This window comes from Cydia amplana, chromosome 15 (genome assembly GCF_948474715.1).
Source record: "Cydia amplana chromosome 15, ilCydAmpl1.1, whole genome shotgun sequence".
NCBI lineage: Eukaryota > Metazoa > Arthropoda > Insecta > Lepidoptera > Tortricidae > Cydia > Cydia amplana.
In genome coordinates, this window is record NC_086083.1 from 6,475,038 (window position 1) to 6,492,543 (window position 17,506).

At 39.8% G+C, this 17,506-nt stretch overlaps 1 protein-coding gene across 1 annotated transcript; it reads right to left on the reverse strand.

The window, feature by feature from the left end:
• Positions 1–72: 72 nt before the first annotated feature.
• On the reverse strand, positions 73–13,959 carry LOC134654493 (GDP-Man:Man(3)GlcNAc(2)-PP-Dol alpha-1,2-mannosyltransferase). The gene is made up of 10 exons (XM_063509935.1): positions 13,841–13,959; positions 13,352–13,579; positions 12,803–12,922; positions 12,122–12,234; positions 11,109–11,326; positions 9,534–9,656; positions 7,776–7,937; positions 5,574–5,772; positions 1,074–1,269; positions 73–169 (listed from the first exon to the last, which is right to left on the reverse strand). The coding sequence occupies exons 1-10, from the start codon at positions 13,858–13,860 to the stop codon at positions 88–90; spliced, it is 1,461 nt and encodes a 486-aa protein (XP_063366005.1). The 5' UTR covers positions 13,861–13,959; the 3' UTR covers positions 73–87.
• Positions 13,960–17,506: the final 3,547 nt, after the last annotated feature.

The following is a 17,506-nucleotide window of genomic DNA, read 5'->3' on the forward strand; positions in this document are numbered from 1 at the left end:
TTCGTTTCCACCTATGGTTGCAGCCGCCGCCATCGCCGGTCGCGCAATGTCGTGGCCGGGCCGTCAGTGCTTATATGAATAATTCTATCAGTCTAGCTTCATGAGAGGTTCTGCTACCCGGAGGAAGGTCTTCTCAAACTCTAAAGTGGAGAAACGATCCACGGATGCCCTGAAAAATTAAGAGTTTATTAGAATATATTTCTCTCCCAATAGTGACAATGACACTACATTTCAGTAACATACTAAGGTGGTGTAAATATAGGCACTAACCGAGCGGCGTCTACGATTCGCAGTCGCTCCTCAGGCGCTAAAGCTATTACTTCAAGTATGACGCGAGCATCATCAGCCTCAGAGAATAATAGGAAGCTAGTTCTAGTGTCGGTTGTGTCTTCTATATCTAATATAACAGAGATAGCATGCTGCCATATATTCTGCCTCTCAAAAGACAGAGCCGCACTGTAAGTATCCTCACCTAGCGGCGTCTATGATTCGCTGCCTCTCCTCAGGCGCCAGAGCTATGACATCAAGTATGGCGCGGGCATCATCAGCCTCAGAGTATAATAGGAAGCTAGTTCTAATGTCGGTTGTTTCTACTATATCTAATATAATAGAGATAGCATGCTGCCATATATTCTGCCTCTCAAAAGACAGAGCCGCACTGTAAGTATCCTCACCTAGCGGCGTCTATGATGCGCTGCCTCTCCTCAGGCGCCAGAGCTATGACTTCAAGTATGGCGCGAGCGTCATCAGCCTCAGAGAATAATAGGAAGCTAGTTCTAGTGTCGGTTGTTTGTTCTATATCTAATATAATAGAGATAGCATGCTGCCATATATTCTGCCTCTCAAAAGACAGAGCCGCACTGTAAGTATCCTCACCTAGCGGCGTCTATGATGCGCCTCTCCTCAGGCGCCAGAGCTATGACTTCAAGTATGGCGCGAGCGTCATCAGCCTCAGAGTATAATAGGAAGCTAGTTCTAGTCGGTTGTTTCTACTATATATAATATAATAGAGATAGCATGGTGCCGTATATTCTGCCTCTCAAAAGACAGAGCCGCATTGTAAGTATCCTCACCTAGCGGCGTCTATGATGCGCTGCCTCTCCTCAGGCGCCAGAGCTATGACTTCAAGTATGGCGCGGGCATACTCATCAGCCTCAGAGCATAGGAAGCCGGTTCGACTAGTTTCAGTTGTTTCGACAATGTCGGCGAGTGGGCCGCCTGAACGGTGCGCGATGGTGATGAGACCTGCTGCCATTAGTTCTACCACGCCTGGAAATGGACATATGAATTATTATTAAGTTTTAGTCGGTTCATCCAGCAGAGTTTTTGAAAAAATTAGCGCTTTTTTAGATCATAATACAGTTGCCAAAAAATATGAATAGCCTTTCTCTAGTAACTTTATCGATTCGAAACCTGATTATAGTTCGTTTTTTTAGCATTAGAAAAAGACTACGTGTTCATGACGTGTCTTTTTATTCTAAAAACGCTTCTAAAAAATCAGTAACCATTACTTATGAAAGCAAAAGAATGTAAATAATCGTATATGATTTATACCTAATTGCTACTTATTTGCCATGACTTATTTTTTAATAAAAAGACACATCACGATTGTTTACCTTTTTTATAATGCTAAAAAAAACTATAAACAACTTTCGCCCGATAGAAAAAATCACGAACATATACTTGGTCAAACAGATCTTGTCAGTAGAAAAAGGCGGCAAATTTGAAAAATGTAGGCGCGAAGGGATATCGTCCCATACAAATTTTGAATTTCGCGCCTTTTTTTACTGACAAGATTTGCCTGACCAGCTATAGGTCTATAACGCAACATAAAAAATTTGTAACCATTTTAAACCTTTATTACATTTTAAACACTTAACCTTTATTTTATACCTACTCTTATTAACGACTGTTCCAATTGGAAATTAATTGACTTTTATCCATTGTTTTTATTTTTTCTGTTCTTGTATTCTCGTAAGTTTGGACATTGTAAATTTATATTTTGGATTTGTAAGTATTTACCTACTTACACTTATTCTAATTATGTTGACAATCCTTATTGGAGCTATAATTTTATTTCATTAGTATTGTTATTATTTTCATTTTATTTTGACGATCATGATAGAAATAGGCTACATGACTAATTTTTTTTTATGGTATCAATCGATCGGGTTTGTTTTTAGGATCAAATGTCTATATGGGACCCATTGCATTAAAGTAACACAAAAGTCAGAAATTGTAGTCAAAGTCCGACAGTCGCACTTCACTCGCGAAACGCCCTATACAAAACGGCCAGAGGCCGTGACGTCATCGCCCATCTTGTAGTATGAACAAAACAAGAAAATTGCGTTTTTGTCGGTGAAATATTGCGTTTATGTATACAGGGTGGATTTTCTTTTTGGGTCAGTGAGGGCAGCTACCAGATCCCGTGCTGCTACGAGAAAACGGTCTTAGAAGACCTTCCCTCGATTTCAAATTAATGGTCCACGAGCCAGGCGCAAATTTCGTCAGTCATCGCCTCCCGGGTGAAAACTCGTATACTGGTTAACGGCCATATATGATGAACCCTCGTGGACGTCAGCTGCCGCTACGTTGGTGGGTTGAGGAATGGCAGCCACCGAAACACGTAAAAAAAAAATTTTTTTTCAGTCATCGCCTCCCGTTTGATACTTAGTCAGATGAAAGTTTAGGTGCTATTGTTAATAAAAACAATCGTCAGCCGGTTGTATCGCGGTGGAATCACCGTCAGCTGTACACATGAACATGTAAAAAAAAAATTTTTTTTCAGTCATCGCCTCCCGCTTGATACTTTGTCAGATGATAGTTTAGGTGCTATTGTTAATAAAACAAATCGTCAGCCGGTTGTATCGCGGTGGAATCACCGTCAGCTGGTCACATGAACATGTAAAAAAAAAATATTTTTTCAGTCATCGCCCCCCGCTTGATACTTTGTCAGATGATAGTTTAGGTGATATTGTTAATAAAAAAAATCGTCAGCCGGTTGTATCGCGGTGGAATCACCGTCAGCTGGTCACATGAATTTATAAAACAAATAAATAAATACAATCTAAAATTTAAAATAATTGGTTTCAGTCATCGCCTCCCGTTTGATACTTTGCCAGATGATAGTTTAGGTGCTATTATTAATAAAAAGAATCGTCAGCCGGTTGTATCGCGGTGGAATCACCGTCAGCTGGTCACATGAACATGTAAAAAAAAATTTTTTTTTCAGTCATCGCCTCCCGCTTGATACTTTGTCAGATGATAGTTTAGGTGCTATTGTTAATAAAACAAATCGTCAGCCGGTTGTATCGCGGTGGAATCACCGTCAGCTGGTCACATGAACATGTAAAAAAAAAATATTTTTTCAGTCATCGCCTCCCGCTTGATACTTTGTCAGATGATAGTTTAGGTGCTATTATTAATAAAAAGAATCGTCAGCCGGTTGTATCGCGGTGGAATCACCGTCAGCTGGTCACATGAACATGTAAAAAAAAAATATTTTTTCAGTCATCGCCTCCCGCTTGATACTTTGTCGGATGATAGTTTAGGTGCTATTGTTAATAAAAGAGATCGTCAGCCGGTTGTATCGCGGTGGAATCACCGTCAGCTGGTCACATGAACATTTTTTTTACATGTTCATGTGACCAGCTGACGGTGATTCCACCGCGATACAACCGGCTGACGATTATTTTTATTAACAATAGCACCTAAACTATCATCTGACAAAGTATCAAGCGGGAGGCGATGACTGAAAAAAAAAAATTTTTTTACATGTTCATGTGACCAGCTGACGGTGATTCCACCGCGATACAACCGGCTGACGATTTTTTTTATTAACAATAGCACCTAAACTATCATCTGACAAAGTATCAAGCGGGAGGCGATGACTGAAAAAAAAATTTTTTTTTACATGTTCATGTGACCAGTTGACGGTGATTCCACCGCGATACAACCGGCTGACGATGTTTTTTATTAACAATAGCACCTAAACTATCATCTGACAAAGTATCAAGCGGGAGGCGATGACTGAAAAAAAATTTTTTTTTTACATGTTCATGTGACCAGCTGACGGTGTTTCCACCGCGATACAACCGGCTGACGATTTTTTTTATTAACAATAGCACCTAAACTATCATCTGGCAAAGTATCAAACGGGAGGCGATGACTGAAAATATTTTTTTTTTTTACGTGTTTCGGTTGCTGCCATTCCTCAACCCACCAACGGAGCGGCAGCTGACGTCCACGAGGATTCATCATACGTAGCCGTTAACCATTATAGGAATTATCGCCTGGGAGGCGATTGGTCATGGAAACCTGTTCGTGGCTCGCGGTCTATAATGAAGATTGGCTTTTACAGATTTTGAAAAAAACATACAGGGTGCGAGAAAAAGGTCATTTTTGACAAACTTTTTTTTTGATGCCAATCGATCTTATTCCTATTGAGGATCAAAAGCTTGTATGGAACCAAACAAAAATTTCCGGCTAGAAAAGCCACAAATCGAGAAAAACTTTTCCCATACAATTTGTATGAAAATGAAAACTTTCATTTTTCACATGCTATTTTTGTATGCCAATCGATTCTATTCCTATCCAGTATCAATAGTTTCTTTGGGGTCAACTTACGGTAATGTACTAAAATGCCACAAATTAAAGAAAACTTTTTCCATACATTTACTATGGAGAAAACGTGAAATTTAATTCACATTTTTCTATCCGGCCAATCAGTCCTGTTACATTTAAGGACCATAATACTGTATGAAGACTTTGCTGTAGGACCGATGGGCGAGATAGAAAATTGAGAATAACATTTCACATTTTCCCCATAGTAAATGTATGGAAAAAGTTTTAATGATTTTTGTGGCTTTTTAGTACGTTACCGTAAGTTAACCCCTAGGAAACTATTGCTACTGGATAGGAATGGAATCGATTGGCATACAAAAATAGCATGTGAAAAATGAAAGTTTTTATTTTCATACAAATTGTACGGGAAAAATTTTCCTCGATTTGTGGCTTTTCTAGCCGGAATTTTTTTTTTGGTTCCATACAAGCTTATGATCCTTAATAGGAATGGGATCGATTGGCATCAAAAAAAAAGTTTGTCAAAAATGACCGTTTTCTCGCACCCTGTATGTTTTTTCCAAAATCTGTAAAAGCCAATCTTCATTAATTTGAAATCGAGGGAAGGTCTCCTTAGACCGTTTTATCGTAGCAGCACGGGATCTGGTAGCTGCCCTCACTGACCCAAAAAGAAAATCCACCCTGTATAGTTGCTATACAATATTTTTTTTGGTGAAATGTAAGGAATCGAATGGTACCCTTACTTTTATCGTTTTTGGAAGTTAAAAAATACTAAAATTTTGAAACTTTCAGGTCCTGTAATTTTGTAATTTTTCAATATTTTATTTTAATATCCACATTATTGTGAAAAATTGCTCGTTTGCTATCTATTTTACTAGATTTTGTTATAAAATTCAACATGTGTCATCATCCCTATTCTTATATTTTTGACATCAATGCAAACTTATTATGTAATTGTCTTTCATGAAATAAATTATTTAATCTAAACTCACTGATTCCAAAGTGCTCGTTCCACATGGCATGCAGGCCTATGCTGCACGTCTGGTACAGCTGCAGCAGCTGCGCGTACGGAGCGTTCACTACGAACTGCACACTATTCTCGAGAGACAAATGCTTCGCCAAATCTCTCAGGTTCTGGACTCGCTCCTCGTCTTCGGCGTTGCGACACGCGCCCGCGAATACCAGTTTAATCTACAATTTAACACGTATCACTGACAATCCAACCTCTAGACTGAGCTTAGGCCAATTCTTTCATGAAATCGATGCTGCCAAAAATACGGGGGTGCGGGGGGACGAGGTGAGCGAATCCCGTGCCGTGATTGGTCCGTTCAAAGACACAGACCAATCACGGCACGGGATTGACTCGAAGATGGAGTAACGCTACCGTATGTGTGGCAGAGGGGGTAGCGCGACTATGCTATGTCTAGAGGTTGGATTGTCTGTGAACACGTATATACTTCGTTTTTTTTTAGCATTAGAAATAAGGTAAACAATCTTGATGTGTCTTTTAATTGAAAAACACATTTTAAAAATAAGTTACGGTAAATATGTAACAATTATGAATCTAATACGATCTTTTATAGTCTTCTGCTTTCATAAGTAATAGTTATTGATTTTTAAAAAGGGTTTTTCAATTAAAAGACATGTCAAAATCGCTTACCTTCTTTCAAGTTCTTTCTAATGCTAAAAAAACGAACTAAAGTTGGTCAAACCAATTTGTTAGTAAATAGGAACAAAAAAATATATACTCTTCCTTTGCTTCCTTGCTATACTCATCCTTTTCTTTTGGGTGCTAGTACTATTAGTGTAAGGCAAAGATAGTATGATTCTCTCTGTCTATGTTTGAAATGAGACAGTCCTTTGACACACTATATTAAACCATTTGTACAACAGCAACACTCCTAACTGTACATCGGTGGACCTTATTACAAAAGGCATAAGGTCCACCGATGTACAGTTAACAATGTGGGCGATGGTACAGTCACCATCAGATATATCGAAGCGGTCAAGGCGCTCACAAATATCTGAACACGCCTCTATTGTCAGGGCGTCAGGGTGTGCGTGGCGATGGCGACTGTACAAGGAAGCAGGACCATGGAAATAAGAAAGTGTAAGGCCCGAGTGGACGCTCGAGTTGGGCGTGCAGCGGGGCGGGGCGTGCGGCGTGCATGTTAAACAAATGCAAACGTATAGGAGCGGCCTTAGTGCACGCTGCTCACATCACGCGTGAGCCCGACGCCACGCTGCGCGCCCCGCCGAACGCTCCGCTTCGAGCGTCCACTCAGGCCTTACACTAATTTGCTCTGGAATTTGTGAAACCATTAAAATAAAACCATTTTTGTAGAACGATATGGTTGGACCATCGGTATAGGAAGGTCAAGGTCAAGTTCAATAAAGCCATAAAAATTACAGTAATTACAAGTAGGTAGTAGGTGTTTTGAAACTGAAATTGTTTTGTAAGAATGTTAAGACGCTAAACATAAACGACAGTAAAATTTCATCAATTTGTTTCCATTTTACAAACTGAAATTATTTGTGAACTGTTTCGTAACTAATCATATGCTTAAGTATTTAATCCTTCTCGTGACCTCGTGTTTGTTTAACCTTTTGGACGCCAATGACCGATATATACCTACGCACCGCAGGTCCAACGCCAAAGACGTATTAATCGGTCATAGACCACAGAGCAACATAGACCTAGGTGCATATGCATAAAGTTCAATTTCAGTTTTGACACTTCGATGACGTGGCGTCTGAGAGACAGCTTTTGTGTTTGACACGGCGTCGAAAAGGTTAAAATATAACTAGCACCAGGTTTTTATTAACCCGGAACTAGGGTTCGCACGACGGATCTAAAATGTATGGGAAAGATCCGCGGATCCGGATAATTTTATACATTTCGGATCCGGATTGCAAACCCTACTTGGGACCCTACAAAAGGCCACATTCCGAATCTACCGAAAAGGCCAGATAATGAAGTATTATGTACCTTGCTCCAAAGCACTTCGTTCTTGACCAGCAAGTTCCTCAACTCGTACATAGGTTTTTATTAACCCGGAACTAGGGTTCGCACGACGGATCTGAAATGTATGGGAAAGATCCGCGGATCCGGATAATTTTATACATTTCGGATCCGGATTGCAAACCCTACCCGAAACCCAACAAAAGGCCACAAATCCGAATCTATTATGTACCTTGCTCCAAAGCACTTCGTTCTTGACCAGCAAATTCCTCAGCTCGTACATAGCTTGCAGCATGAGGGGATGGTCCTTCTCGGGCCTGAACTGCGCCACGGATAGGATCCGGATCGGATCCGTGGCTTTGACTAGAGGTCGTAGCTGCTTCAGCTCTGTTACCTGTACAGTTAAAACTAATTATTATATTATGAACATGATAGAAATATTCGCCACATTCGGAGCTTTGGTAATCCAGAGCTGACCCACCCACCAATTCAAATCTCGCCGATATTTTGTTTCTTTAATTAAAAATCTAGAATAGTTAAAATATTTTGGCATATGGCAACATGGTAGAAGGTAGAAGAAAAAGATTAAATAGTAGCATTACTATCGATGAGTAGTTTTTTTTTCAACTGCTACTGACAATAGTTATTTGTACAACAAGAGATCAAAGTTTGATATTTCTTCGAGTGCTTATGTTGAGTCCCGTGCAAGCGAAAGATTCTATACTAGATCTAGAATCTAATTTAGAATCTTGAGCGTAGTAAGGGACTCTAAAGCGCACGAGATGTAAATAACTTTGATCTCGTGTAGTTCACAAAACTTTTCACCTCAGCAGTGAGAACATATTAGAGAACCCAAAAAATGTATTCCTTCTTCATCCCTTACCTCTATTCACTCATGTTTTCTTAAGATATACCAACAATTAAGTTTTCACCTCAGCAGCTCAACCAAGGGTACTTTGCTACTTAAAAAACAGTGCAGCAACAGCAAAATCGCATTTTGCTCATTTTGTCTCACTCAGTGAGCAAAATGCGATTTTGCTCACTGTTTTTAAATAGCAAAGTACCCTTGTTCGAGCTGCTGAGGTGAAAAATTGTTAGCTAGAGTTGCTAGAGTATAGAGCTCAAATTCCGTCACAAGGTATGCTACCGCGGGGTGAGGTGGAAGGGAGGGTGGAGAAATAGTACATTAATTACCATGGTGGGGGCCGACGGCCACCACGCGCTGAGTTGCCGGCGTTGTGCTGGCAGGCACCCGCGTCACCATGCCCTCAACGATATAGTTCAGAGGGCTCTCAGGTCGGCGGGCATTCCGTCGGTACTCGAGCCTCCTGGCCTTAGTCGCACGGATGGCAAAAGGCCTGATGGGCTAACGCTCGTACCGTGGGAGAGGGGGCGGTGCTTGGTGTGGGACGCTACGTGTGTCAGCACCTTCGCCGCCTCGCATATCAGTCGCACGGTGCGCGCGGCTGGAGCGGCGGCCGAGTCTCAGGCTGCAGTGAAGCGGCAAAAGTATGCCCCCCTGGGAGCAGGATACATTTTTGTCCCTTTCGCGGTAGAAACGGCGGGCTGCTGGGGGGCGGACGCGAAAGACATGGTGCGCGACATAGGCCGTCGACTTAGGCAGAAGGGGGAGGACCCCCGCTTCGAGGCGTTTCTGGTGCAAAGGCTATCCATAGCCATCCAGCGCGGCAATGCCGCGAGTGTTATGGGCACTTTTGCACCGGAAGCATCTAGGAGCGGCAGCAATGTTTAGTTAGTAGTTAGTTTGTAAGTATGACCGTATGTATGTCTTTTTAATTGTACATTAATTACATACCTACGGAGGTGAATTCTTGAATGCTCCAGATCGCGGTTTGTGGCCCGAACCGAAGGTGAGGTGAGAAGTGAGAAAGTTTTACGTCTTGCCTTGGCCAGGAAGTGAGATTTTACGAAGTGAGACGTAAAAGTAATAGAATTTCATTGACTTTTCCTGTGCTAAAAAAACGCTTACTTCGCAGGGCGGATAGACCCGGTGCGTGTTGAAGGGCGAGTTCCACAAGTCGTTGATGTGGTCCTCGGTCCATGTGCCGTTGACCATCACCACGTCGGCGCAGCGGCCCACGATCCCATACAGCTGGACAATACATACATACATATTACAATTATATAAAATGAAACATAATTAATAACAAACTTAAAATAAAAATTAACCTAAAATTAAAACTACCTACAAAACTAAAACTAATACCTAAAAAATAAATAAAGATAATGTGGGTGACCTAGCCCATGACAAATGAAACTGAAATTGTGACAAAAAAAAATCTAGCTTAGTAACTTAGTAAATTCTAAATCGTGATAAATTTTTTCTAGCTTAGTAAATTATTGTTTACGATAAGCCATTCCATGCTTGTCATGAAATAATACGCCAATTCAGAGACGACGAATTAAGACGCCAATTCATTGTATTTTGGACTGGTCCTCAGTGTAAGTGTACCGATAACACTATAAGATATTATTCCACGTTGTACTAGTGGCTATATAAGCTGTAGGCCTCACGAACCCCCTTTGCCATTTTGAGAAATGGCCAAAAACTTCCGACTTAAAAATCTGTATGAATTTCACGAGTACCGATGAAAAATGCGACCTGTGACGGGTTTCTCAAAAGCTTGTAACTTGTAATACAAGTGGAAGTCCCTTTTGTAACAAAAGCTGTCAAAAAGTGGCATCCGCTTGTATTACAAGTTACAAGCTTTTGAGAAACGGGCCCCTGTACACAAGAACATCGGGACATACGAAATAATTACTGTCCAAGCTGAAGCGGAGACCTTCGCTTTCGCTCGGTCAAAAATTTGTAAGTCTATTGTACAAGCAAGATTGCACAACCTTATTGTATATATTTACCTTTTTTACTTATTTTTGTTTATGGTTTTTGATACTTTTAGGGTTCCGTACCTCAAAAGGAAAAAACGGAACCCTAATAGGATCACTCGTGTGTCTGTCTGTCCGTCCGTCTGTCACAGCCTATTTTCTCCGAAACTACTGGACCAATTAAGTTGAAATTTGGCACACATATGTAAGTATGTGACCCAAAGATGGACGTATAACGTAAATAAATCAATTTTAAATATAGAGGCCATTTTTGGGGGGTAAATGAGAAAATTAAAAAATAAAGTTTTTCAAACTATATCATGTTACATATCAAATGAAAGAGCTCATTGTAAGAACCTCAAATATATTTTTTTAACAATTTTAGGATTAATAGTTTAGCAGTTATTCAAGAAAATAGGCAAAAAATGACCATTCCCCCCCTTTATCTCCGAAACTACTGGGTCTAAAATTTTGAAAAAAAAAAACACAAAATAGTTCTTTACCTATAGATGACAGGAAAACCTATTAGAAATGTGCAGTCAAGCGTGAGTCGGACTTAATGTACGGAACCCTTGGAACGCGAGTCCGACTCGCACTTGGCCGGTTTTTTGTCAATATTTTACTATTGGTCAGAATACTTTTCTCCTAAACCAGTGCCTTATTTAATATACAGTTGTCTATAAAATCTATCATAATTTATTTCTATATAGTCACTCACCCAACCAAAAGCTTTGTAGTACAGCAGCTTGCACCAGGTGAACACGGGATTCCTGGCTATAATCCCCCTGTTGTTATAGGAGACAATACGCTGTTGCACGCGGCGCATCATACTCTTAGTGATGACAGGGTAGTGCGTGTAGGTGCCCACCGGGCACTGTGCCAGGTACCGGAAGATTGGGTACGTGAACGCATATCCTGTCGTGTCTATGAAGATATCTGTAAAAATGGTACATTCAATATATTTATTTGAATATGTGACAGTAAAGGCTTTTGGTCTATTACTTTTTTACAAGAAAACTGAAAACTTCAATATCAATGTTGAAATAAAGTAGATTTTAATAAGGACAGAATAATCTATCATTTAACTACTGTCCAAATAAACTTGAAGATTACTTACTAAACTTGTGCTAAATTATTTACTTGTTTTGTTTTTTTTTTTTACTTCTTTTTTTCCGGTCCAAATATTTTATAGATGGCGCCTGCATAGGTTTTACCTGTCAGTCCTAAGAGAAGTGTTAAACAAATTCTTGTTTTTTTGGGAATTGTATGACCTGGATGCCCTTTAAGTCAAATCTCATAGAACCAAACTAGAGACAGGATAAACTAAAACCTATGCTTGCGCCATCTATACAAACCTTTGACAGTTGCCAACCCCATTGTTTACCCACATCAGAATAATATATAGGTTATAGGTTCTCACGGACTTGGTTTCCGCAACTCGATGTCTTATTATTGCCACAGAATAAATAATAGTACTAGGTACAGAAGACTCACTCTAACAAAACGCGTCTGTTACAATCAGGACAGATATGGCCGCTAGGTGGCGACAGCGCCACGCGCGGCTTATGGCTAGCCACCAAAATTGGTGTGCAACGGATGTACTTTTAGCTACAAAGCGACGAAATCGGGGAGTGACCCACGCCTGTTATTGCGCCTATTTTGCGTGAAGCGTAGCAGACCCTTGCCGTTTCCGACGACTTCTGGGAGAGACCTTCAGAATAATAGTCTAACCTGGATTGAACTTCATGAAGGCCTCCAACCCCAACACCATGGAGCCCAGACTCTGCATCAGCAGTGTGAAGTAAGGGTATGAGCTTGCCTCTATTGCCCGTTTTGACACCAACCTTTGGACAGAAAGCAATTTTTAACTCAAACCGCAAGACTTAAGAGAACTCATACAGGCAGTAAGGTAAGGCCTACTGTCCACGGAAGCGTAGCTGCATAGACGCGTATTCGTCATTGTACGCTTGGTGTATGCTTGCTTGCAGCCTACATTCAAAACCGCACAACCGGAGCGGCAACGTCGCATCAGCCGCTCCGTGGACAGAGTTGTGCGGTTTTGTATGTAGGCTGCAAGCAAACGTACACCAAGCGTACAATGACGAATACGCGTCTATGCAGCTACGCTTCCGTCTTTTATAACTCTCGCGTCGAATGAGGGTCCCTATGACAGGTCATTCAAGCGTTGTTTGGTTGGGCTTAGTTAAAAAAAGTAATCGACTATTTATGTGATGCAATGGTGTATTAAAGTTACCCAACAACACAAATAGTTTGAAAAAAAATGCACATGGCAAATGGTGGCAAACAAGCATAAGGCCTGCCTGATGTTAGGCAGCCACCACATCCTATGGGCGCTCACAACTCTAGTGGAGTTACATGCATATTAAGTACCATCCTTACAAATAAAATTACCTAATAAAGTTAAGTTTGCTGGCATCAACTTTGACATTAAATGTATTCTGTACTTTGTTGGCAATGGTCTGAGGCTCTGCTGTGTCCACTGTATAAATGTATATGTTGGTGTCTGGATATCTGTAACAAAAATATAACTTTATAGATAGCTCATGAAATATTTTTATAGGTACTCTTTAATATATTTCCGATGTTTAATTTATTGAATTAAAAAACCAACTAACTTTTACAACTGGGTACTTAAAAACATAAGCCAATAACTTGTTATCTTTTTACAATCTTATAAAGCAATATCTCTATTAAGCTTCAACTTGAAATCTTATCGACAACCGACAATGTGGCACCTTTTAGTTGAAAATGTCACAATTAATTTATTTCAACTAATGTTGTGGAAAGTAAATAGTTGAATATGATATTTATGGCTTATTGATAACTTAAATATTAACCTTCAAATTTAGCAAGAGCACTTTGAGGCCCACAAACAATAACAAAGTTGCCTTTTGCTTGGTAATGAAAAAAATTGTACGCATATTTTTGCTTGCTTCTTACCTAGTCAAAATGGCCTTAATAGCCACCCACAGCACCCTCTCTCCACCGCCCCCGGCATTACAATAAGGGTGGAAGAACGCCAAGTTAGGCCCGTCTCGCAGCCTCCGCTGTTTCTTTCGCTCGTAGATTCGCATGTACCATGACGCGAATATAAAAGCGCCCGGGACGATCACAAAGGCTCCGAACAGTAGCAACGTGAGAAAGAATAGCGGGAGTACTACCAGTAAACTACAAAAATAGAAAAATACAATCATAAACACATCGAATATAAACTTAAAAAGGTGTAATGTTACATTATTGGTCATAATAGGTCTGGTAAATATTTCCATATATGATTAATTTGTTCGTTTTTATAAACATTTTGTAAAACATAGAAAATTGTCGTAGAAAATCAAGTGAATTTTCATTTGTATACAGAAGCCGACATCATGTTTTTAACAAAGATACTTTAAGTTCATATTTTAGTTGGTACATAATACAACGACTTACATAAAGGCTTCGAAGAGCATTTTAATTAATTAAAGAAATATAACTGTTGGTTTTAGTAATTTACTAAATAAAAAATAAATATCTGTAAATACGACGGCCAATCCACAAATGCCGTGTGTGAGACGTGTGTCTGTGTCATTATTGTCATTTGCTTTGCTGTCAAAATGCTGTTATTTCTGGCATATAGAAAAGCGTTCGGATTCTATAAAATGCTAACATTTTAAAAGCAATTTACTTTTTCAAACAGTAACAAACCTATACTTGGTCAACCAGATCTTGACAGTAGAAAAAGGCGGCAAATTTGAAAAATGTAGGCGCGAAGGGATATCGTCCTATAGAAAATTTTAATTTCGCGCCTTTTTTTACTGACAAGATTTGGTTGACCAGCTATATTACTTTCGTCGCTGCGATTTGTGAAAAAAATTAACCAACATTTTTATTTTCGTTCTGATTTTTCAGAATTTGCGCATGAAAATCCGTTCAGTAGTTTTTAGTTTATACCCCCTCCACACTCGTGCGCGAATCGCGAGAGTGGAGCTGATTTCGCATTCAGCGAAGATCGATTCAACACTCGCGTTCTCGCATTGTTCTCGGTTTCGAGCCGCGATTCGCGCACGAGAGTGGAGGGGGGAGGGGGCTTGTGGCTTATCGCGAACATACAGGCAGACAGACGCGGCGGGGGACTTTGTTTTATAAAATGCAGGATAGATAACCCTATGGATTGAAACTATTGCAAGGTTAGATGCCAATCGTTCTTCTAAAAATAATGACTATGCCAACATTGCCAACTCTTAGAATTAGGTTGCCGAGGGGACTCCAGGGTCCCCAGGCTAGCTACGTGAGCTGTGGCAAAATGCCGGGTCAATGCTATCAGGCAGATGATAACTAGGTAACTCGCTGATAATGTTGATATTGCGATAATTGATCAAACACGTACCATGGATAACAATAATTTGTTTATTTAGCCATAGTGATAAACTATGGCATTACTTTATCACTATTGCTTTTATTACGTAAAACGGCTGGATAGCGTAAACAAATGGCTAATAAATCATACTAACATTTTTAACAACACTATATATTTACTGAAATTGTACTACTTATATACCTACTTATTTATTATTGAATTAACCCATTCAATACGAATTACGCCATTGCCAACATTTTCCACCGTTTTGCACTGGCATATAAACACATACGTTGCATTTCTGCGACAAAATAATCGCGTGACAAAAAATCGTGGTGCGTTCTTGGCCTTAGAGCCAACAGGAGCTAAGATTAAAATATTTTAGGTAAATATACCCGTCTCGCTAACGGACGGTTCGAATACGGTGACACGAGTGCGACGTGACGTCGCACTTGAAATGGCTTCACATGGTATGTACGAACACTCCATCTGTGCCTTATAAATCTATGCTATGTGTGAATTTCATAGGTATAGGTGAACCAGGATCTATTGAAGGTGCGCCATGTTGCGGAATTTCTCTGGAACTAATTTTTTCATACTACACTGAATTGTCACCCTATACATGAGAATAACAGCGCCCTCTTGACAATTATCATATATTACTGGTCAGGCATACTTGTCTTCAAAACAATACTTACAAAAATACACAATGTTGGGGGCGATCACTAGTATATAGAACGAGCATCTTCTTCTTCTTCTTTTAATAACTTTATTTTCTTTTCCTTTTCTAAGAATTTGATATGTTTTCTGAAAGAGCTACGAATTTGTATGATTCCATGTACATATGTATATTTTCTAAATCAAATTTCTATTACACCTTATGTGTATAATTGCATGAATTCTATAATAATTTAAATTGTATTTTTTCTCTTATTTTCTCGTAATGCATGTTAATTATAAGATGTAATTATTTTTGAAAAGATGTGTCCCGCCGAGTTTGTTGCTGGTCCCATATTGGGATACCCTCCTCCAATTGAGGGGGGATTTAAATCTTCTCGGGGCAGAGGTGTAGGGTTGGAGCCGGTCTACCTAGCTTTATTTGACGTTCATAAGCGCATTGTAATTATGCCTACTTGAATAAACTATCTTTTATCTTATCTTATCTTTATCATCGATAATTGAGTTTATCGATAAGTATAGGAAGTCCCTACCTGTCAAGAAAATTTTCCCCACGGATGTCTGAGCTATAACCGTGAAAATCGAAGTTCGTCAATTGCGGGCATTTTTCTCTGTCACTCTAATTACGTCTTAATGGGAGTAAAAGAGAAAGATCCCCGCAATTTGCGAAAAACGGTTTTCGTGGTACGCCCCCTGGACTCTGGAGATAAGAAATGTCAGATAAATTGTAAGAAATATTTCGTGCTTATTAGCATCCTTACTATATATATTACATGGTATTGATATTACCAACTATGTATTATATAACATAACATATTCATATTCATATTCATTTTATTTATAATATTAATAATATTACATGTCAATTGTGTATATAAAATAATTTATAATTTATTAAATTTAAATAAAGGTAAAAATAAATTTATTTAACTATTCGTTAATTTATAAATTTTATAATTTAACATTTAAAAACTCTTCCAAACTATAAAATGTGTGCTCGAGAAGCCAACTTTTAAGTCTTCTTTTAAAACAACCTACAGAAGGAGCTGAGGTTATAGTTACTGGCAGCTTGTTGTACACAGTTGGACACATGATGTGTGTTATCTTCCCTGATCTCGCAAGTCGTCGCTTAACCGGCAGAAGCCTGTTTGGGTATCGGAGCGGACGGGCTGAGTCTGCGCGTTTTTTATAAGTGTGTAGATTAATGTGGGCATAAATAGCAATCTGTTGTATTAATATCGACGGCATAGTCAGTATGCCCAGTTCTTTGAAGAAGGGCCTCACGGAAGTATCCTGAGACACCTGCATTACCGCGCGCACGGCTCTTTTTTGGAGTCGGAAAGCGCGTTGCCAGTCCGCTGCGCGCCCCCACAACTCTGTGCCATATACTCATGCCATACTGCAAGAGTGAGTGAATGGTTGCGAAATAGCAGTTTCGCACTACGTGCCGCGGCACGACTCGAGCCAGGCGGCGAAGTGCGAAACAAGCACCACCGAGTTTCCCGCAAAGTTTATCTATGTGGGGGGCCCACGATAGTTTTCGATCGATTTCGAAACCGACGAACGTGATGATATCTACCTGCTGCATGCATACGCCACCAGACTGAACCCTAAGGGACCTCGGTGTACGGCCTCCAACGTGGAAGTGAATAAAATGCGTTTTGGTCATATTAAGCGCGAGGCCGTTCAGACGAAACCACCGTGATAACTGGTCTGCTGCGTCATTAAGCCGGGTCTGCAGGCTAATATCTAGGCATAAACTATCTAATCTTTTATACATTTATGATGCATGTTTTTTTCAGAACTTGGCATGTAAACAACATCGGGTTCCTGTCAAAGCAATAGGTATTGAGACTAAACGATAACGTAGTTACTTACGTAACAATAAACATAACAATTTGTTGTCACAGACAAGTGTATTCAATAGACGCCGCATTAAGGACATTGAGTTATGATTTTGCATATTTTATATATCCTATGTCGCAGAATGGCCTGGATCATCAGATTATTGTCTATTTGTGGGCATCGTAATGACTAATTAGGCCTTAGGGTTCCTCGAGATAATAAAACAGTCTAGATTC

Coding starts and splice junctions, on each gene's coding strand:
- LOC134654493 (XM_063509935.1), bottom strand. CDS start 13,860: ATGCTCTTCGAAGCCTTTAT. Junction 7,938..9,533: donor GGGTCTATCCGCCCTGCGAA/GTAAGCGTTTTT, acceptor TTAACTGTACAG/GTAACAGAGCTGAAGCAGCT. Junction 1,270..5,573: donor GAACGAGCACTTTGGAATCA/GTGAGTTTAGAT, acceptor GTCCATTTCCAG/GCGTGGTAGAACTAATGGCA.